The following is a 20,618-nucleotide window of genomic DNA, read 5'->3' as shown; positions in this document are numbered from 1 at the left end:
GGGTTGGAAAATCCCTTTGGGTGTTCAGCAGGGCCTGGGATGATCCTGGGAATAGGAATGGAGCACCTTTGTTGTGGACTGAGGGTCCCTGGAGCCACCCCTGTGCTGTCCCTGGAGCTGGGGGCTGAGGAGGAGGAGGAGGGTCTGACCTTCAGCCTCGGCCGGGGTGCTCAGAGCAGTCACAGGGAAAGGCTTTGCAGGAATGCACAGGGGCTGTGATCCCTCTGTCCCCACATCCCTCCCTCTCCACGGGCAGTGTGTGCTGGAGGAGGCTTGGAAACCTGAAACTCCTGGAAAACGAGCTTTAGGCCCGAGTTTGGTTGGGACTTTTGATGTGATCAGCACTGGGGAGGGGGTCTCAGTCAGTGACCCCAGCCCCGTTCCCTCCCCTGGGCACCGCTGTCACCCCGGGCAGGGCCCAGGGTTAGGACAGACCCTGTCCCAGCTGGGAACAGCTCAAGCCTGGCCCAGGGCCCTGGAAAACAGGAATAGCAAAGCCAGCTTTGGAAAGCCCGGGAATGGCAAAGCCAGGAATGAACAAACCCGGCTTTGGGTCCCCCCTCGGCAGGCCCTGGGGCTCAGCACTGCGCTTCCCCCCGCGCTGCTCAGCGTTGTGGGATGAACAAAGGCTGCTCAGGGCCGGCTGTGGGGCTGTCCTTCTGTCCGTCTGTCCCCTGGCAGTGCTGTGCCAGCTCCTGGCACTGTCCCGGCGCGGGGACAGCGCGGACAGCAGGTACCGGCTCCAAGGGCCGCGCTGCTCTCCCAGCTGCCGCCGCCGGGCCTTCACAGCCGGCTGCTTTTCTAATTCAGCTCTTTATCCCCTAATGAGTAACGAGCAGCGCCCGGGGGCTCAGCCCTCGCCGAGGGACGGCAGCCGGTCCCTGCCACGGGCACGCACCAGCTGTCCCCTCGCTGGGGAGGGCAGGGGACAGCGCCGGGCGGGTCCCTCCCCGCCCCGGGGGCTCCGCGCCGGTGGCAGATGCGAGGCAGGGCCGGGGCCGGGCTGGTGGGCAGAGCTGCGGGCTCATTTGCACATCAAAAGCGGCTCTGCCTCCGCGCCCCCCGGCCCTGCGAGCCGTGCCGTTCTCTGTCACACCAGCCCCGGTGGGCGGAGGAGGTTTGGGGCTGGCTCTGCCCCCACGCACAGCCAGGCACCGGGCCCGTGGCACCCGGCGTTTCAAGGAGATGCAAATCGCCTTCTCGCCGCCTCGGGGCTCATTTGCGTGCGCTCATTAGGCCGGCGATCCGCGCTGCTCCTGCGGCAGCTGGAGCGGGGCTGGCCCAGAGCGGGGACCCCCGGCCGGGGGATGCTCCAGCTGGGCTCCTTCTCTTTGCCCCCCCAGAACCTCCCCCAGGTGCTTCCGGAGCCACCCTGGTCCTGCTCAACCTGCCCCCGAGGGAGCTCTGGCTGTCCCCAGGGAATGACTTTTCCCTAGGATTATCCGGCCTTGCTGCTCCTTGCTGCTCGAGTCTCCTGCAGGAGCAAGGTCTGAGATTTCCTGGTGCCCTCCCAGCATCCCGGCACGGCTCCGGTGCCAGGTTTGTGCCAGGGAGAGGGCAAGGCAGGCACAGCTCGTCCTCAGCAGCAGTTTCGGGAGGGGTTTGAAAAGAAAACGAGGTGGAACCATCACCTGCTTTAATGGCAGGAGGGGCCCAGGGCTGGGCCTTTGGGCCTCCAGGGATGAGGTTTTGACTTCCCTGGGCATTCCTAAGAATTCCCTGGGGTGTTTGTGGCCTCAGGGATGCTGCCTTCGCTCCTCCTGGTGCTGCTGAGCTCGGCTGTGACCTCTGAGGGACAGGGATGTCCCCTGGAGTTCTCCCGGGCACAGCTGGGAGCTCAGGGCTCTCCTCCTTGCTGCTCCCTTGTTCTGGCTCCCTGGGCAGGGCTGGGCTGCCCCCCAGCCGGGGTGGGATGCCTGTGACAGGAGGGACCCTCAGGACACCGAGCCCTCACGGGGATTTTCTGTCCCTTCCCTTCTCAGCAGTTCCAAAGGCTCTAAAAATAAACTTCCCTCGCTCCTCAGGCAGTGGGAGCACAGCCAAGATTTCCCTGGAAAGCAGCAGCAGGTGCCAGGTGCCATTTTGGGGTGCCCAGATCACCCCCCCAGCCCTGCAATGGGGCAGGATGAGCAGAGTTTCCTGAAATTAGAGTGTTTTCCCCATTTTCTGCTCCTCAACCTCCCCCTTTGCCTCTCCCTCCACGCTGTTTATTCTGGAGTTGATTTGGTTGGGAGCAAAACAGCTGAAATAGTCAAAATACAACCTTGGGTTTGTCACAGCGGCCGCGCTTCATCTCTCCCTCGGGAACTCCTCAGGATTGGGACCTGCCTGCTCAGGGGTGGTGGGAATGGGGTGAAAATCAGGCTCAGCTGCAGGGCAGGAGGGCGAAGCTGCTGGGCTCAGGCTGGGAGCGGGGCTGGATGGATTATCCCACCCTTCCTAATCCACCAATCCCTGCTTTTCCATGCCCGGTTTATCCCAGCTGCAGAGCGGAGATAACGCTGGGCTGGAAGCAGCAGGGCCAGGTGGAAGGATGTCCCCAGAGGAGACCCTGGTGGGCCGTGATAAACGGGGCTGGCTTGGGCAGGGAAAACCCCCGGAACGCCGCCAAGCACCCGGAGAGGCTGGGGGAGTTTTAAAAAATTTATTTATAAATAAAACCATAAAATTAACCAGTAGTTTACATCAGTCACCAGAAAGAACATCCAAAAAAAAAAAAAAAAAAACCAAAAAAAAACCAAAAAATAAAACCAAAACCAAACAAAAAGAAAACCTGCAGAAAAATAATTCTCTGTCCAGGCTGGGGCCGGGCGTGGCCACGGCTCCCGGCTGGAGCGACACACCTGGAATGCGACGGGCACACACAGCGGAGTTGTGCAAAGGCAGCACGGCGAGGCCTCTGGAGATCACATCATAGAGCTGGGGGCACACGGGGCCGAGGGCACGCGGGGCTGGGGACAGGGACGGTGCCACCGAGGCCGGCGGGAGCAGGAGCAGGGAATTGCCGGGACGGGGCCTTGGGAAGGGCTCTGCTCCCCTCGGCACCCGGGGTTGGCTCTGGAAGGCTCCGGGCGCAGAGCTCTCGGCGCGGGGCTGTGCCTTGGGGGATGCACAAAATCCCTTCTGGCCTCGCCAGCCCTGATCCTTCAGTTTTCCAAAACATCCTTCGGCAGGTCTGGGCAAAGGCTCGGCCCCGGCTGGTCCCGGATTGCACCTGCGGGAATCGGACGTTGGCTTTTTCCAGCGGGCCAGGGCTGAGGATCGGCTGTGCCGGCACCAGGACCGGCTGGGGAGTGCCAAGCCCAGCCAGGAGGACTGGGGCTCAGTGGTTTGGGGTGCTCAGGGCCGGGCGCAGAAGGCACAGACTGGTTCCCGTGTGTCACCTTTCCAGGCTGGAATGGTGCGAGGGACGCGGAATTTTGCGCAGCTTGGAGCCCTTGGCCGAATTGGCGGCGTTGGGACTGTGCAAGGCCCCCTCCCCCCCTCCCCTCCCAGACCCCTGGAATGGGGCAGTGGGTAAATAATTGCAGCAAAAAGATCATTGCACTGGCACAGAGGGGTCCCGGCTGGAGCCCCCACCCCACAAACTGGACCCTACTGGTTGGCTCCCCAGTCACGGGGACACGAGGGTCACCAGCAGCGCCAGCTCTTTATCCATGGAGCCACTCGCTGGTGGCAGGAGGAAATTTTAAGAGCTGGGGTAGAAATTAAGGTGAGAGTGGTCGGTTTGGGGTTTTTGAACCAGCTTCCCTTGGCGGGATCCCGCACGGGAGGAGATAAGGCAGCCGGGGGTCCCGGGAGGGACAATCCCAGCGAGTGCGAGGGGCTGTGGGGTGAACACAAACCCCACTCCTTGGTCAGACCGTGGCTGGGACATTTCTGTGAATTCTTGGATCCAGCTGCTGTCTGGCAGCCGGGAAAAGGGACAGAGTCCGTGGGAGCTGGGAATGGTCCGGGCAGGGGGAGGGAGTGAGGGCAGGGCAGGGTGGGTTGTGCTTGGACTGGGCGGTGATTTCGGGGGGTGTGGGCTGTGCCCAGCAGGGCGTGTGCAGGTGGGAAACCTTCCTGAGGCCCTCACGGGCTGGGAGGGGTGGATGTGGCAGTGGCAGGAGGTGGCTCTGTGCTCCCACGGCGCCCTGGGGTTGGCACCAACGGAGGCTGAGGAGGAGTGGGAGCTTCCTCCGGGGAGCTGGGGCTGATTCCCGTCACGGCCAGTGGGCAGGACTGTGCTGTGCCATCCCCGGAGCTGTGCCAGGCCGGGTTCCCTTGAGCTTGGCGCGGAGCATCCCCTGGGCACTGGGCACGGATGGCAGAGAATTCCCTGGAGTCCTGATCCCTGCCCGCCCCGCCGGCGGCTCCTCGGGGGGCAGAGGGGGCAGTGCCGGGGCGGTGCCGGGGCGGGGGAGCTGCGGGCACGTCACCATTGGCACGAGTGGCTTGGTCACCTCTGGAACACGACGGGCGGCGGAGGGACAGGGGGGACACGGCTCAGCTCGGCTGTACAAGGGGCCGAGCGTTTCCCCGGGCTGCGAGGAGGGGACAGCGGCTCAGATCTCAGTGGCGATGATGTCCTCGTAGGGGACGTCGGCGCCGGGGATGTCCAGCTCGATGGGCTCCTTGCCGTCCTCCCCCGCCGCCAGCTGCTGCAGCATCTTCTCGAGGCTCTGGTTCCTCTTGTACATGTGCAGGTAGCTCTGCTGCAGCTGCTTCTGGTACTGGATCACCTTCTCCTTCTCCTCCTTCCACGTCTGCCGCTCCTGCTGGAAGCTGCAGCTCATCTGCTCGTTGTTGCCGCGCTCGGCCTTCAGCTCCGCCCGCAGCCGCTCCAGCTGCCCCTGCAGGGCCTGGGCATCGTCTCCCGCCGGCCGCGGCCCCTCGCGGGCCTCGCTGAGCTGCTCGCGGAGCACGGCGAGCTCGGAGCGCAGCTCCAGGATCTCCTGCTCCAGCAGGTTCACCTTCTCCCGCAGCAGCTCCGACTCGTTCTTCTTGCGCTGCAGCTCGTTCTCGCACACCTCCAGCTCCATGGCCTTGGTGCGCAGCGACACCTCCAGCTCCTGGGTCTTCATCTCCAGCCCCTCCATCTTCAGCCGCACCTCCTTCAGCTGCGCCTTCAGGCTCAGGATCTCCGTGGTCTTGCTGGTGAGCTCGGTCTGCGACTCCTTCAGCTGCTGCTTCAGCAGCGAGATCTCCCCGGATTTCTGGCACACCTGGGAGGGGGGGATGAGCACCTGAGTTAGGGCTGGGCCCTGGGGGAAGCCCAGGGCACCCACGTGAGCTGGGCACAGCTGGGGCTCAGCATGTGGAGACCCTGAATTTAGTTTATTTATGATTATTTATTATTCATTTAATTATAGTTACTATTTATCATTAATATTACAAACACCTACTATTAAACTTTGGAATTTCCAGCAGTTTAACGCTCTTTGCTCAGCAATACCAAGGAGTGAGTAAATCAAGCTGGAGCAGAGAGTGGACGGTTTTACTGCTCCCAAGCAGACGGCCGTGGCAAGCCTGAGTAGTTCCTATTTCCTTGTGGCAAGGCAGCTTTACTGCTCCTGGAGGGCAGGAGCTGGGAAACCCCACGCTGGAGGCCGGGAATGCCGAGGTGTTTTAATGACTGAGGGGTTTAGTGCTGTGGTTGTTCCCTTGGGTGAGGGGCAGGGTGAAGAGGGGCAGCGAGAACCTCAATCCCAGCTCTCCATGGCACAGCCTGCGGCTCTCCTGGGGTTTGATATCCCTTTCTTACAGCCTGGGATGCTACTGCTGGGTGTGGGAATGGAAATGGGGAAGGGCTGGGGCGTTTGGAACTCTCCCCCTCCACACCCCCTTTGCTCTGGGCCCCATTTTGCCCCTCACCTCCCACTGCGTCTCCTCCAGCGCCGGGGCAAAGCTGGTCTTCTCCTTCTCGTAGGACCTCAGCTTGGTCTCCAGCAGGTTCTGCTCCTTCATGAGTTTCTCAAGCTCCTCCCGGAGCTGCTGCTTCTCCTGCTGCAGCTGGAACACCTGCAGGTGCAGCACTTGCTGCGTCCGCTGTGTTTTCTGCGAGGTTTGCTTGAGTTTGCTGTTGCATTTCTGCTTCAGCCCCTCCAGCTCCTCCTTGCAGCGCCGCTGCTTCTCCTCGTAGGCCTGGCATGAGCTGATTTCCTTCTCCTCGAAGCTCGACTGCAGCTCCTGCAGCTCCCCCTCCCTCTCCAGCAGCTTCTGCTCCAGCTCCTGGATGGTGGATTCATCCGTGGAGATGGGTGAGCGCACGCAGGTGGTTTTCTCCACAGCGGGGTGGTGGTGGGGGGCTTTGCCAGGGTTCAGGATCTTGTTACCGCCGTCGGAGAAGGACATGGCCTTGAGGCTCATCATGTTGCTGTCCTGGATGATGGCGCACTGCAGGATGTTGTGAGCAGAGCCCCCGAAGCGGCTGATGGGGCCCATGGGCGTCACAAGGGGCTCGAGCTGGTAACTGCTGCTGGTGCTGTGCGTGGGCAGGCTGGACATGGAGTTGCGGCCGGAGTCGGACAGGCCCCCTGAGCACGGCAGCGGCCGCAGCTCCTGCTCCTTGGCCTTCTCCGGGGGGTGCAGCTGCTGGGACAGGGGCCCCCCGCTCTCGGGGGACGAGTGCAGGATGGCCCCGGAGCGCGGCAGCACCGGCTTGAAGGCCGTGGGACGAGGGAGCGGCTTCTCCCCGCCCTGCGAGGGGAGAGCAGAGCCCGTCAGCACCCGCCCAAACTCCCCGCGTGTCCTCCCGCCCCTTCTGCCCCCCGGGACCACACCCCCACGGTGGGACAGCTCCGGTGTCCCCCGAGGGCTCGGGAGGATGCTCGGGAGGATGCTGCTTGCTAAACCTGCTGGGTTTGGAAATTGAAGGATCCAGATCCTTCGGGTCACGTTGGCGATCCAAATTCCCAAAAGCAGAGGGTGGCAGTGAGTGCCCCCAGCCGCCCCTCTCTTCCCTGAGCTTCCTCACGGACCACGACCAGGACAACCCTGGACCCGCTCTGAGGACAGAAGGGCTCCCGTGGGACATCCCCGCACTCCCAGGGCCACTCTTCCCTACTCACCACCTCCAGCTGGCTGGGGAAGGGCATCAGCTTCTGCGGCGTGGGCGTCCCGAAGTCCAGCCCGCTGGTCCCGGCGGGCACGCCCAGCTCCCCGCCGGCGAGGGCGGTGTAGTCCGGCCGGTGGGAGCCGTGCGACTTCTGGCTGACCTTGATGTAAAAGAAATCCTCATTCTTGCTGCTCTTGGAGCCGGACTTGTGGCCGGAGTCCTGCGAGAAGCCGAAGCGGAGCAGCCCGTCCGAGTAGCGGTTGAGCTTTTTGAGGTGCGAGGACTTGCGGAGCTTGTACTGGGACGCGCGGCAGTGCTTGCTGTGGAAGCTGTGGCCGGAGATGAGGCTGCTGACGCTGCCCATGCTGCTCCCGGCGCGGACACGGGGCCGGCCAGCGCGGCCAGATCATAGCAGAGCCCTCGGTGCGGCCGGGAGCGGCGAGCCTGGGGACACGGGGACACGGCGGGAGTGAGGAGAAGCCACCTGGGGGGTGGCAAAGCTCCCCGGGATGGGGGTGTGAGGGTGGGAACTGAGAGGAGAGACGGGGGTGGACCTCAGCCCCCTCATGAGGGACAGCGCCGACCTCTCCGTGACAGGGACAGGACGCAGGGAGCGGCTGGAGCTGTGCCAGGGGGATTTAGGTTGGATACCAGGGAAAGGTTCTTCCCGCAGAGGGTGGTGGGGCACTGACCCGGCTCCGGTTGGGATCATCCTGGATAAAAGCCAGGAATGTTCTCTACGGGAGCCTTTAAAAATGGCAAAAGGGGGGAAAAGGGATTTGTGGCGGGTTTTAGGTGTCTAACAGGCGCGATCTCAACGAGCCCCCGTTCCTGGATGGATCCCGGCTCCTCAGCAGCCACGACCTCTCCCGCATCCCTGGCACTCCCGGATTCCTCTCCAATTCCCAGTGCTCCTCTTAACCTGCCCGAAAAGGGACGCCTCGAGGCTTAATTACCGTTAATTAATGCGGCCCTCGAGAGGACAAGAGGCCCTGTGTGCGCTGAGTGCTGATCAGCGATCGGAGGCACGCGGGGCTCTCTGCTCGTCCGCTTTGTTGTGGGGAGAAAAAAATATAAATAAAATAAAATCCTGGTAGCCTCTGTGACACTCGGCTCTAACGGGGACGCAGACCCACCTCGATAATTAGGGGGGAGCTGGGAGAAGGGGGGAGGCACGTAAATAAAATGAGCTGGATCCTGTTTGCGCAGGAGGAGGAGAGAGGGAGCGTTTCTGCTCCGTGCTGTGCCTGGAACAGCTCAGAGCTCCCACTGGGTGCTCCAGCTCCGCTCCAGAGCTCCCCAGGCCGAGTTCCCATTGTCCAAGCAGGAATATGGGGGTTAAATCGGGGGTGGGAGAGGGTTGGGTGGTGGAGGGGGTGCAGGAACGCTGTGCCGGGGCCTCCTCGCTGCGCCATCCTCAAGCCCAGAGTCACTCCTGTTTTCCCACTCCTCTCTTTCCCCACTCCTCTTTTCCCGTTCCCTGTCACACCCGCTCGGTGCCGGCGGCTCCCAGGCAGGGCAGCACCACCCGCGCTCATCCCTCAGCTTTGGCCGCGTTCCTCTCCCCGAGGACCGGCGTTGATGAAGCGCCGGAAGAAAATCCTGGGCGGGCGGACAGACCATCCGCGCTAATCCCCAAATCCATTCCTGGGAGATGGAGCGGAGTCACGAAGACCCGAGGCCGGAGCGGCTGCCGGGGTGCTGCTGATACGGCACCAGCGATAAACGGCTTTGGGAAGAGGCGCGGGATGAGGGGAGGGATCGCTGCAGGGACGGGATAATCGGCACAGGAGCCCCCACAGCGCCCGTGCCGGTGCCCGCGGGGGACAAAGGCGATGTGACACCGACAGCGCTGCCACCTGCGGCCACAGCGGCCCCAGACAGCGGCCAGCGGGAGCAGGGGAGCAGCCCCGGGCTGTGACACAGCCCCGGGCGTTTGTTTTGCACCCAGGTGCGTTTACACCGCACCCGCGGCGGGGCTGGGGGGGGGGGGGGGGGGGGGGGGGTTGATCCCCTAAAGAGATCGCGGGGTGCGCGGAGCTGCTGCTCCGGGGGTGCCAGGCTCGCTGGATGCGCCCTTGGATTTTTGGGTGCTTGTGGGAGATGGGAGTACCGGGGAGGCAGCGCTGGGACTTCCCAGCCTCTCGGCAGGAGGCGTTTCCATCAACCCCAGCCCTCCCACACGCGCCCGGGAGGGTTGGGCACGTTTTCCTTCTCTTTCCCTCTTGAAAATGAACACTTGGAAAGCCGTGGAGGAGTTGGAATTCATGGACAACGATGGCAAAAACAGACAGCAGAGCTGGGAGGGCACAAGCTCCTGCTCCAGCTGTGGGGACCTCCAAAAAGGGGTCAGGCTTGTCCCCCTTTTTTTGTTCAGCCTCTCCCCTGTGTGAAATACGGTGATGCTGCGGCTCTGCAAGGAGCCAGAGGGGGTTTGCTGAGCCGCCAAACCCCGTCACTGTGGACATTCACACGCAGTAACTGCGTGGATATATCGGGGTTGGATATCTAAGGGGGTTTCGAGCTTGGCTGGGTCAGAGCAGGAACATTGCAAAGCGTAAAATGGGGAAAAAATAAATGCGAGTGACACTGGGAATGCAGGGAGTGACAATGGGGGTGTCCCAGCTATGGGGAGCACAGCTGGAGAGGGGGGAGCACAGCTGCAGAGGGGGAGCACTGGGTGCCTGGGGGGTGTGACATGGCTGGAGGTCACAAAATCACAGAATTAAAAGAAAAGACCTTTGAGATCATCGAGTCCAACCTGTGACCTAAACGTGCCCCCGCAGTGAGAGGGGATCTGCGCGTGGGGTGTGGGGCAGTGCCGGGCTGTGGGGTCACGGTGTCCCCGCTGGGCCCCGCGATGTCACCGCACCAACCTGGCTGTCCCCAGAGCCGCTCTCTGAGCCCGCACTCCGCCCGCCGAGCTCTGGGCGCTGAGTGTGATTCCCCTGAGCCGGGTTTGCGCTGTCACTCATCAATTAGCGGGCACAGAGAGCCAGAAAAGGCACGAGCCTGTCCCTGGCGCTCTGTGCCTGCAGCAAATGAGCCTTTCAAGGGTCTTTTGTCGGCACCGCGGTGGCAGCAGCACGAGCCCCGTGTCCCCTCCCTGAGCAGCACAGTGTCTGTGCTCTGCGACCCTTCCAGGGCCTTCCAGCACCCTCTGGATCAGGGAATCCCGGAATGGCCACGGCTGGAAGGCACCTGCTGAGATCACCCACCCTCAGGTGGGGAGCGCGGGGGTCCTGGGGGACAGACCCTGACAAACAGCGCGAACTGAACCCGCGGGATCGGGCAAAACACGTGGATTCACCCACTCGGGCTTGTGCAGGAAAAGGGGGAAAAAATGAATGGCATCTCATCATCCCAGTCATGCCTCCCCTGCACGTGGGAGCGCCGCTCTCCCATCGCCTCCTTCCCCACGGGTGGCAGGAATTTCATCTTATCTCCCTCAGCGCGGTGCCTCCGAAGCTTCGCCCCCTTCCCCGCCGAGCTCTCGCAGGCAGCAGCTTTCCCTGCACCTTCCCGAGCAGGTCACCCTCGCTTCCTCCCAGGCCTCGCCGTGTTACTCTGCTCCCTGCCGAGCCTGTTCTTCCCCCCCTCTGGAATGCCAGCGCTTCCTTCTTCCCCGCGAGCTCTCGCCCACTCCTTTTCCCTCCTGGATTATTATTCATCCTCCCCGTGCAGATGCTCCCACACGTTTGGGTGTTTGTTGGGAGATGCGCGGATAACACCGAGCGGCTGCCAAGAGCCCGGCTCAGGGCTCAGCCTCCTTCCTCTTTCCCTCGAGTGCTGCCAGGTGCTGTGCCCCTGTCCCACTCGGCGATTTGGGGCTTGGGGACGCCGGGAATGTGGCCCTGAGAGGGGAAACCGGGCGTTTCCATGGTGAAAAGCCCCGCAGGTGCTACCTGCAGCATCTGAGTTGTGCTTTAATGAAGGCATGGCTCAATCCGGAACCTGGAGTGCAGCATTCCCACTGAGCTGGGTTTGGGAGCTGAACCAAACCCGGACGGAGCCTCCAGGATCTCCAAATGCTGATGGACCAGGCTGAGGAGCGGGAGCTGTCCTGGGCTGTGTGAGCACCTGCCCGGCTCTGCTCCAGCTCCTGCTGCTCTCCCCGGGCCCAGCTGAGGCCTGGCTCCCCAAACCCTGCTCCCTTCACTCCCCAAACCCTGCTCCCTTCGCTCCCCAAACCCTGCTCCCTTCGCTCTCCAAACCCTGCTCCCTTCGCTCCCCAAACCCTGCTCCCTTCGCTCTCCAAACCCTGCTCCCTTCACTCCCCAAACCCTGCTCCCTTCACTCTCCAAACCCTGCTCCCTTCACTCCCCAAACCCTGCTCCCTTCACTCTCCAAACCCTGCTCCCTTCGCTCCCCAAACCCTGCTCCCTTCGCTCCCCAAACCCTGCTCCCTTCGCTCTCCAAACCCTGCTCCCTTCACTCCCCAAACCCTGCTCCCTTCACTCTCCAAACCCTGCTCCCTTCGCTCCCCAAACCCTGCTCCCTTCGCTCCCCAAACCCTGCTCCCTTCGCTCTCCAAACCCTGCTCCCTTCGCTCCCCAAACCCTGCTCCCTTCGCTCTCCAAACCCTGCTCCCTTCGCTCCCCAAACCCTGCTCTTTTTGCTCCCCAAACCCTGCTCTTTTTGCTTTTTTCTCCCCAAACCCTGCTCCCTTCACTCCCCAAACCCTGCTCCCTTCGCTCCCCAAACCCTGCTCCCTTCGCTCCCCAAACCCTGCTCCCTTCGCTCTCCAAACCCTGCTCTTTTTGCTTTTTTCTCCCCAAACCCTGCTCCCTTCACTCCCCAAACCCTGCTCCCTTCACTCCCCAAACCCTGCTCCCTTCACTCCCCAAACCCTGCTCCCTTCACTCTCCAAACCCTGCTCTTTTTGCTCTCCAAGCCCTGCTCTTTTTGCTCTTTTTTCTCCCCAAACCCTGCTCTTTTTGCTCTCCAAGCCCTGCTCTTTTCGCTCCCCAAACAAACAGCAGCCGCCAGGGCTTGGAGAGCCCCCTCAGCGGACCCGACCTCGCCCCCACCCGGTCCCCGCGCCCCTCCCGGCGCTAACGGGGCTGAATTCAGCCCCTGCCCGGGCAGGCGCCGGCCGTGCGGTGCTGCATTGTGGCTCGGGGCCCCACAACAAGGCTTTCATTCACTGCCACCCATTGTCCCCGCGCATTCAGCGACATTCGCCGGGGTGGTTTTGATCGCAGGCCGGCAGCGAGCCGAGCACAAAGCGCTCACCATGTGTTCCGCCCTGATTTGCCATTAGCGGGAGGGGGGGGACACTCGTCGAGAAGAATAACGCGCCTCAATTACACGTTCCAGCCACTCGAATGGACTCGGGAGTCCATCACACTCAGCGTTCTGTCAATGAACACCGAGAGAATTCGCGCCCGCTGCTCGTTAGGGGGGCCCGCGGTGCCTCTGCCAGGGGCTGCGTGGGCTCCGTGCCAGCGCGGCAGTGGCAGCCCGTGGCTCTGCCGGTGTCCCCTGGCAGCCGGGCATCCCGCTGCAGGCCGGGAGGTGAAGGTGCGGTTACTCAACAGCAAAAAAAGGCCAAAAAAAGGGGAGGAGAAAAAAGAAAAAAAAAAAAAAGAGAAAGGAAAAAAAAAAAAAAAAAGGCAAAAAAAGGGGCAATTTTCATCCCAGCAGCAGCACCAGTTCCTGCGGGAGGGTGGCTCAGGTCGAGGTCACTTGTGTCACCCTTCCTCCTGCTGGGAAAGCCAAAAATCAACGCTGAATTCAGCGCCAGCTCTGGGAAGGGCTTTGGAGGAGCTGCGGACACCCAAGGAGGGATCGAGGCGCGGATCCCGGATGTGTCAACAAGCGGCTGCACTGGGCGAGCAGGGTGGAATCATCCCCGGCAGGGCAGGGTGGAATCATCCCCGGCGGGACGCGGGCGGCGCTGGGGCGACGGCTCCGAGCCGCGCTGGGGGAAGCCAGCGCCAGACCCGGAGGGATTTCTCCGGTTGCCGGTGAATCACATCCAGGACGAGCTCTGGGGGTATCACCCCCCCCGCTTCCACCCCAATCCCCCCGCGGGGAAGGGCAGCGCTTCCCCGGGGCCGAGCGGGGAGAGGCTCCCGGCCCTGCCCGGGGACGATTGCTCAACCCACAGAAATCGGTGTCGGCAGCGTCCCGTGACTTCCCGCAGCTGCTGAGCCTCCTGTTTGCTCCCTGCAGCCTGAGCCCGGGCCCAGCAGCAGCAAATCCCGGGCCTAGAGAAGGGATCTGTTCTCCTCCTCTGTGTCTCACAGCCCCAGAGGGACGGGGAAGGGACACAAACCCTTGGTGCTGGTGGCTGAAATGCCCCAAGCGCCGCCAGCAGCTGTTTGTGCCCCTGGGAGCCCGCAGGGAGTCACAGCCCTTGGGAAAGGTGGGTGTGAGGAGGGGGCTGGGCTGGGGAATGGGACTGGAAAAGGTTCTGCCCCCAGAGGGTGCCGGGCACTGCCCAGGCTCCCCAGGGAATGGGCACGGCCCCGAGGCTGCCAGAGCTCCAGGAGCATTTGGACAGCGGGATTTTGGGGGGTCTGTGCGGGGCCAGGGCCTGGTTCAATGATCCCTGTGGGTCCCTTGCAGCTCAGGACATTCGGTGATTCTACGATTGATCCTCAGGCTCAGAATGTCACCAAATGCTGAGTGACGAGGGACTGAACCTCCCTCGCTTCACCTCTCCCACCTGCCAGCCCGGCCAGCCGTGGAATGGTGTCCATAAAAGCTGTTTTGGGGATCTGCTGCTCCCAGGCCAGCCCTGGAGCTGACCCTGTGCGTGTGCCCTGAGCGAGGAGGGATTTCTGGAGCTCCCCAGCTCTGCCCGCAGAGCTGCAGTTTGTGTCAGAGAGCTCCAGAGCCCAGAAAATCCAGGCATTATCGGGAGCTGGGCTTGAGACAGCCCCGGCCCCTCTCCTGCTGGCCCCGTGTCCCTGCCTGACCCCGGGCAGGGGCAGTTCCCAGCCGGCCCCACGGGATGGACGCTCCCTCCCGGATGCAGGCAGGGCAGGGCAGCCTGGGAATATCTCAGGAGCTTGGTCCTCCCTGTTCTGTCCACCTCGGCTTGGTCTCCAGCTCTTTCCCATCCTCCTGACACCAAAACTTGCGTGAATAACCCTCAGCCTGTGCCGTGCCCAGAGAGCAGAACCCGAACCCTTTCTCCCTCTGTTTTGGGTTAAATCCACTCCAGGCCCCCAAGCCCGGCTCCACCACGTGCCAGACCCTCCCTGTGCCACCCAGAGCTCCCCAGTTCCATTCCCACTCCCGTCACCGGGATTTGGGAGCTCTCAGTGACTCACGCAGCACCCACACGAGTCACATCAGTCATGCTCCCGGCACAAAAGGAACGCGTGTGAGACACCGTTAAATATTCCTGGGGCGGAGAGAAAGATCCTTTCAGCTCCTTAATTCCTCCCAGCATCTGGCTTCTCGCACTAATGAGCGGCTGAGACGGCAATTAAAGCCCTGCTAATTGGGAGCGCAGAAACGCCGCTCCCTGCTTTGGTCTTTTGCAGGTTTGGGGACACCTGAAGGGTGACAGTGGCACCACCTGCAGCCTGGGCAGATCGCAGCCCTCCCGTGCCAGGCACCCTCGATCCATGGGGAACAGCCACCAGCACAAGGGACAAGTTTTGGGGACTGGTTTTACCTCCTGGGGATGCTGTGGGGGACAGGGACCCCCCTGTTCCCCCAGGGGACACCTTGCGGGAGGTCCCATCCCTGGCAGGTGTGGAACGGCCCCTCCTGCCCGGCCCCCCCCGCGCGGTTTGGGATATTTTGGGAGCCGTCTGGGGCTGGCAGGTGGTGCCGGGGTGGTGACAGCTGAGCACGGCTTTCACTCGGGAGCCGCCAGGCCCCTGCTCACACTTCTATTCCCGACCCTGCTCCGCACAATCTGCCGGGCTGGAAGCTGAAATTCCCGGCTCCAAGGGGCCGCTTTGCCTCGGGCAGCTCCGGGAGGGTTCGGGGATGAATCCCTGAATTCCTGCCCGTGCAGCACCGGGCTGGGTGTCCCACACACCTCCCACGCGCTGTCCCCGGGGTCTGCTTGATGGAAAGGCTTTGTCTGTCCGGCTAAAAATAGCAGGAACTTCGTGCAACTCGAGATGAGCCCGAAATACTTTTCCTCCCAGCTTTCTGCTCGCACGGGCTGTGCACGTGGCTCCATCCCTGAATTATGGATAAAACCGGGATGAGGGACAGCAAACCCACTTCCCTCAGGGTGGAACAAGGTGGTGGCACCGAGGGCTCCTTCCACAAGCCGCCGAGCTCCCCAAAATTCCAGGAAATACCTGGGCCGAGGCTCTTTGTGCTGCACGACTCCCCCAGGCACGCGGAGGGGAGCAGCATCCTCTCCATGTACAGGCAAAATTTAGAAGCGGCGCTCAGGCTGCCATGGAGACGGGGCTGTGTTTGCAATCTCCGCGCTTTTCATTGTCTCTCCCCCTCTCCCGAGCGGCTGAAAAGCAGCCAGGAGCAGCAGGGCTGGCATTGTCCCCCTGGCACTGTCCTCCTGGCACTGCCCCCCCCCGGCATTGTCCCCCTGCTCCTGGTGGCCACAGCACCCAGCCCACCCCCCCTGGGTCCCCTCTCTGGTCCTTCTCCCCCTCTCAGTGCCACTTTGGGCACCTCCTGGCCATCTCTGGGGACCAGAAAGCAAATTTTGGGCTGCTCTCGTCTGAACCTCGTTGGGTTCAGACGGGCACCGTGAGGGGCACAGAGCTGCCCTCTGCTGTCCCCTCCTCCTTGCCCATTAGGAATGGCCAGGAAGGGGGGACGAGGGCTGAAATTGGGCTGGTTTGGGGCTTTTTCCTACAGTCAGGGGCTGGAGACTGCTTGAGAAAAAGGAGGGGGAATCACCGGCCCTGGCAGCAGCTGAAACCCCCAAACCTCTGACCCAGCCTGAGCAAAACTGTGAGGGTCAGAGGGAGAACGTCCCTCAGGTAGGGCCTAAAGAACCTCCTCAAACTAAACCCCACGCCACATCTAGGCTTGGCTTTACTCTGATTCCTCCTGAGCCATTTGTGGTACCAGTTACACCCTGCTTTGTCTAAATTTGGGGATTTTTGTCGCCTGCCTGGTGCTCAGAGCTGAGAAAAGGCAACTTGTGCTCGCTGACGGGGAGCCAAGCTCAGTCCTGGCTGTGAGCAGCATCTGCTGCCGCTGTCTCCTCAGCTGCAGCTCCTCTCCCGCTTCCCAGAGTGTCACATCCCCTCCTCGCTCTGCTCAGAGCTCCAATGCAGCAGAAGGGGCAAAAAAAAGGCAAATTCAGTCCTCGCTTCCTATTTTCCTCTTCCTCTCTTTCCCAGACTTGGCCCGTGGTGAAATCCACCCCTTGAATGCCTGGCTGCCAAACAGAGCGATTCTCCCAACAGGGAAATGTGCATCAAAGTTGCAGGGAATATTCAATTAACCTTTAAAGGAGCTCTTCCCTAAGTGGCTCGAGGAGATGTCACTTAATCGCTTCGAGAACTGAACGCAGGATTTGGGAGGAGCAGGAGGAGACGGCTCTGGCTGCCGAAAAAGGGGGCAGTGAGAGATCCAAATGTTCCTTCCAGCCTGGATCCCGAGCTGGAACCTCTGATCCTGGCTTGGGCAAGGGGCCAAATCCACGGCTCTGCATCCAGGAAAGCTGGGAGAACTCCGAGGGAACATCTTGGGATGGCAACACAGACCCTTGGGAGGCTTTTCCTTTCCCAGCTGCATCCTCTCCCTCTCCCAGGCCTCGGGGAAGGATTCTCCCTTCTCCGAAAGTCAGAGGCTCGCCCATAAACAATTAAAAATGCCCTTCTGGAAGGAGCTGCCTTCCACTGAGGCCTGGTGCTGCCACGAGGGGAAAAATGGGAATATTTTAGCCCAGGAGGAAAAGTTCTGGCTGTGAGGAAGAGGAGGAAGAAGAGGAAGGCCTGGCTGGGAACGCTGCAGCGGAGAGGAGCCGGTGGCTGCTGCAGAAATCCCAGCAGTGCTTGTACAGCTCCTTCCCCAGGATTTGGCTCCCTAAATCCAGGCCACATCTGGGCGCACTCAGGGCTTCCCATGAAAAATTCAGGAATCGCTGGAGCATTCCTGCTCTTGGGGGGCTTCTCCCAGTGAAGGGAGCGAGCACAAAACCCTGGCAGCAGCGGAGGAGCAGCGCAGGGAAAGCCTCTGTGACCCACGTGCCAAATCTTTGCACATTCCCGGCTATTTTTAACTAATCCCACATGGAAACCCTGCGCGGAGCTCCTGCTCACTCCCGGCCTCGCTCCTTCCCTGCTGTTCTGCCTGACCCAGCGCTCTGCAGCCTCCCCAGAAAGCCCCTCCAAGGGCAGCTGGCAAACGTGGAACACCGAATAAATCAGGCAGGGGGTGGATTTCAGACCTCCCAAGAGCCAGGAATATTTATAAACACGAGAATCAGCGGTCGGGGGCGACAGGAGAAAAAACCCTCCAGGTTTCCTCCTCTCAGGGCCAAGCTTCTCCTAAGCGCTGCAGGATTAAGGTGCCACAGCTCTGCCACAGAGCCATGTGGGGCCACAGCCGTGTCTCTGCCAGGCTGGGCTGCTCCAGGGGCGGTTTTAGGAGCAGTTTTAGCAGCGGTTTTAGCAGCAGGTTTAGCAGTTCCCGGAATAGCTGCAGTGCTACTACGGTTTCACACTTGGCCACGCAGCGCAGGCACCGAGCTCTGCCAGTGGCCGTGGGTGACTCGGTGTCCTAGGAAGGGACTCTGGAGCTCGGCTCCGGCTGTCAGGGATTTTTTGGGATGGTTCCAAGGATCAGATTCCTGCCCCGGCCTCGGCTGGGCCCTGCTGCCTGTTGTGGCTGCTCTGCGCTGCCCATCTCTGCGTGCCGCGGATGCCTCACCTGAGCCTCACCTGAGCATGACTGGACCTGCCCACTGCAGACAGAGCCTTCCCAAGAGGGGGGAAAGAGGGATTTGGGGCCCAGGAGACAGAGCAAGGGGTGCAGGAGGAGCGGCAGCTCCCCGGGACAGATCCCCGCCCCCTCCACAGCGGAGCACCCCCCACTGCCGCCGTGGGCTCTCCGTTCTGCACGGGAGTCCTGCCCTGGCGGTCCCCACGGCCGCTCCGGTGGCTCCGCAGGGCCGCTGGGCTCTTCTGGAGCTCTCATTTTGCTGCCTGAGCCTCGCCTCGCTTCGCCTCCCCCCGCTCGGCAGCGCTGCCTGCCAGGGAACGGTGACTAACGGGTGGGTGGGACAGAACGGCTCCGGCCCGATTTAGCAGCGCTGCCGTGCCAGGGAGGGGTCACCCGGGCACAGCTGGGGGCTCCGAGGGCGAGGGAGTCCCGCAGAGCGAGCCGGGAGCATCCCCGGAGCCGCGATTTTGTCCCCGAGTGCGCTTTTGCAGCTGCCATTAATTGCCCCCGACGCTGATTGCGGCGATTTTGCACTTCCAACTCTTTGTGCCGCTGATTAATGGCCCTGGTGATTAATGGCACGGGCGGAGCGGCCTCGCGGCCCCTGGAAAAGCCGGGCTGTGGGCGCGGGGGTGAGCTGGACACGCGGAGGCGTCCGAGGGGACAGCGGGTGACACCGGCCGGGACTGGCGTGGGAGGCTGGGCCGGACAGGAATCCCTGGCAGGGCTTCCCAGGGCAGGTTAATCAGAGTCTGGAGCGATGGTTGATAGCGGAGCCTCAACCAGGAGTTTTTTCCCTGCTCGTTTTCCGCTCGCCGCAGCCTCCGGTGAGGAAAACGAGGTCTGGGGAGGGATTTGGGCAGCCATGGGAACTCCTGCGGGAACGCTGCTCCCAAAAATGGGGCCGGTGCTGATCCCTCCTGGCTCCCCGAGGCGCACGGGGGGGGAGGAGGAGTCGCGGGCCCCACAGAAACCCCCTCACTGCCCTGGCCGAGGAGGTGCCCAGGACTCGGCACTGCTGGAAGGGGCTGCCAGGGAACCGGGGGGTGGTGGCAGAGGGGGACAGCAGGAAACCAAGCCCAAACTCCCCGGGAGAGAAGGACGCACAGCAGGGATGCACAGCAGGGATGCAGCGGTGCCACCAGTGGGATCGAGGGATGGGGGCACATCCCTGCGTGGCGGGGGGGCGGGAATCAGCACTGGGGGTCCCACACACCCCCGGGCCCTCTTCGGGGTCTCGTGGGAAAGACCCCTGAGCCAGGAGGAGAAGCCCAGGCAGTGTCCGGCCCCTTCGGAGATGTCACAACGCTCAGGCGGCTCAGCAAGGACGGGAATGCCCCGTGCCAGGACCTGTCCCCACGCTTGGTCCCCTCCCTGGAGCTGCAGATCTGTCCGTGAGCCCTGAGTGTCGCCGGGGTGCGCGGTGACAGCCCCGCGCTGCTCCCGCCGCGGCCGTGGCCGCTCTCCAGCGCTGCTTTCCCAGGCGAGCTTTAATCCCCGGCTTTCCAGGAGCTGCGCGGGCACCCGCGGGCGCTGCGGGGCCTCCGGGCAGCGCTGACCTCCCGCCCGCGCCTTCACCCGGCTGCAGAGCCCGGCACGGAGCGAGGGCAGCACGGCCAGACCCGTCCGCATCCCAGGAAAGGCCAAACCCCTCCCAGAGGTGCCGGGATGTTGCCGCATCCAGGTGCGGTTGGCATTTCCCGCACGGGTCCCCGGTGCTCACGCCGGGCGCAGCCCCTGCGCTTGTTCATCCCCCGCCACCCACCCGCGCCTGCCCGCGCAGCTCCAGCGGCAAAAAATTCCTGCAGGAGCAGGAAAAAGAAAATCCCCTTTTCCGGGATGGCTCCGAGCTGATGACAACAAACCAAAGGCATCCGCTCCTTCCCTTCCCGTCCTTCCCGGGCCCTTCGGGGCTCTGTAACCCGAGGCAGCCCGCACCGAGGTGCTGAACAGGCAGAATTTTCTCGCTGCCGTGTGAAAAGAAGTTTTCCAGACTTCAGAGGGAACCGAAAAGCCAGAGCTGAGCCCCGCGGGAGCCGCGGGCGGCTCGGAGCGGGCAGAGGGATGGGAGCCGGGGACGGGGGCGAGTCCGGCCGCTCTCCCGGGGCGATCCTGACCCTTTGTGCCCGAGCCCGAGCCCTGTCCCCGCGGTGCCGGGGGGAGAGGGGCGGTGCGGGGCATCCCCGGGGCCGCTGTGCCCAGCGGGGGGGGTCACCCCAAAGCGATCTCACTGAGGGGAGCCCCGACCGCGCATCTCAGCCCCTCCGGGTCCCTTCGGTCCCCCCGGTGCCCCGTCGGTGTCCCCGCAGCTCCCCGGGCAGCGTCCCCCGGTGCCGCCGGCGCTTCCCCCGCGCATCCCCGCCGTGCCCCTGCCTGGAGCCCCCCGGGCACGGCCCCCCCGGTGTCCCCCTCGTGCCGCCCGTGCCCACCTCGGGTGGCCGCTGGCTCCTCGGCGCGGCGCGGGGCTCCGCGGGGCTCCCGGAGCCGGCCCGGCCGCAGCATCCCCGGCGCGGCGGCGGAGGAGGAGCCTCGACCCCGCGCCCGCGCACCGGGCCCGCCCCGGCGCAGCCCCCGGCTTTGTGTGCCGGCCCCCGGCCCCTCCTCCGCGCCCCCGGCCCCTCCTCCGCGCCCCGCGGCCGGGGCTGGGGCAGGGGGGGTTCTGCTGCTCGCTCTGGGGCAGATGCTGAGGGAGAAGGGAGAGGGGCGCGCGGGTGGATTTGGATTCTCCCGGCGCTGGGAT

General features: G+C 63.1%; 1 protein-coding gene across 2 annotated transcripts; it reads right to left on the bottom strand.

Moving 5' to 3' along the window:
• Positions 1-2,630: 2,630 nt before the first annotated feature.
• LZTS1 (leucine zipper tumor suppressor 1) lies at positions 2,631-20,407 on the bottom strand. Of its 2 annotated transcripts, XM_032091848.1 has the most exons (4): positions 20,308-20,407; positions 7,053-7,483; positions 5,857-6,681; positions 2,631-5,207 (listed from the first exon to the last, which is right to left on the bottom strand). In XM_032091848.1, exons 2-4 carry the CDS (start codon positions 7,401-7,403, stop codon positions 4,548-4,550), a joined length of 1,836 nt encoding a protein of 611 aa, XP_031947739.1. In that variant the 5' UTR covers positions 7,404-7,483; positions 20,308-20,407; the 3' UTR covers positions 2,631-4,547. The 2 variants fall into 2 exon arrangements, with proteins under 2 accessions (XP_031947739.1, XP_031947740.1); XM_032091849.1 differs by lacking the exon at positions 20,308-20,407 and having other exon boundaries at positions 7,053-11,229.
• Positions 20,408-20,618: the final 211 nt, after the last annotated feature.

This window comes from Corvus moneduloides, chromosome 27 (assembly GCF_009650955.1).
Source record: "Corvus moneduloides isolate bCorMon1 chromosome 27, bCorMon1.pri, whole genome shotgun sequence".
Lineage (NCBI taxonomy): Eukaryota > Metazoa > Chordata > Aves > Passeriformes > Corvidae > Corvus > Corvus moneduloides.
The sequence above is the reverse complement of the archived record's forward strand: the minus strand, read 5'-3'. Positions and strand labels throughout refer to the sequence as shown.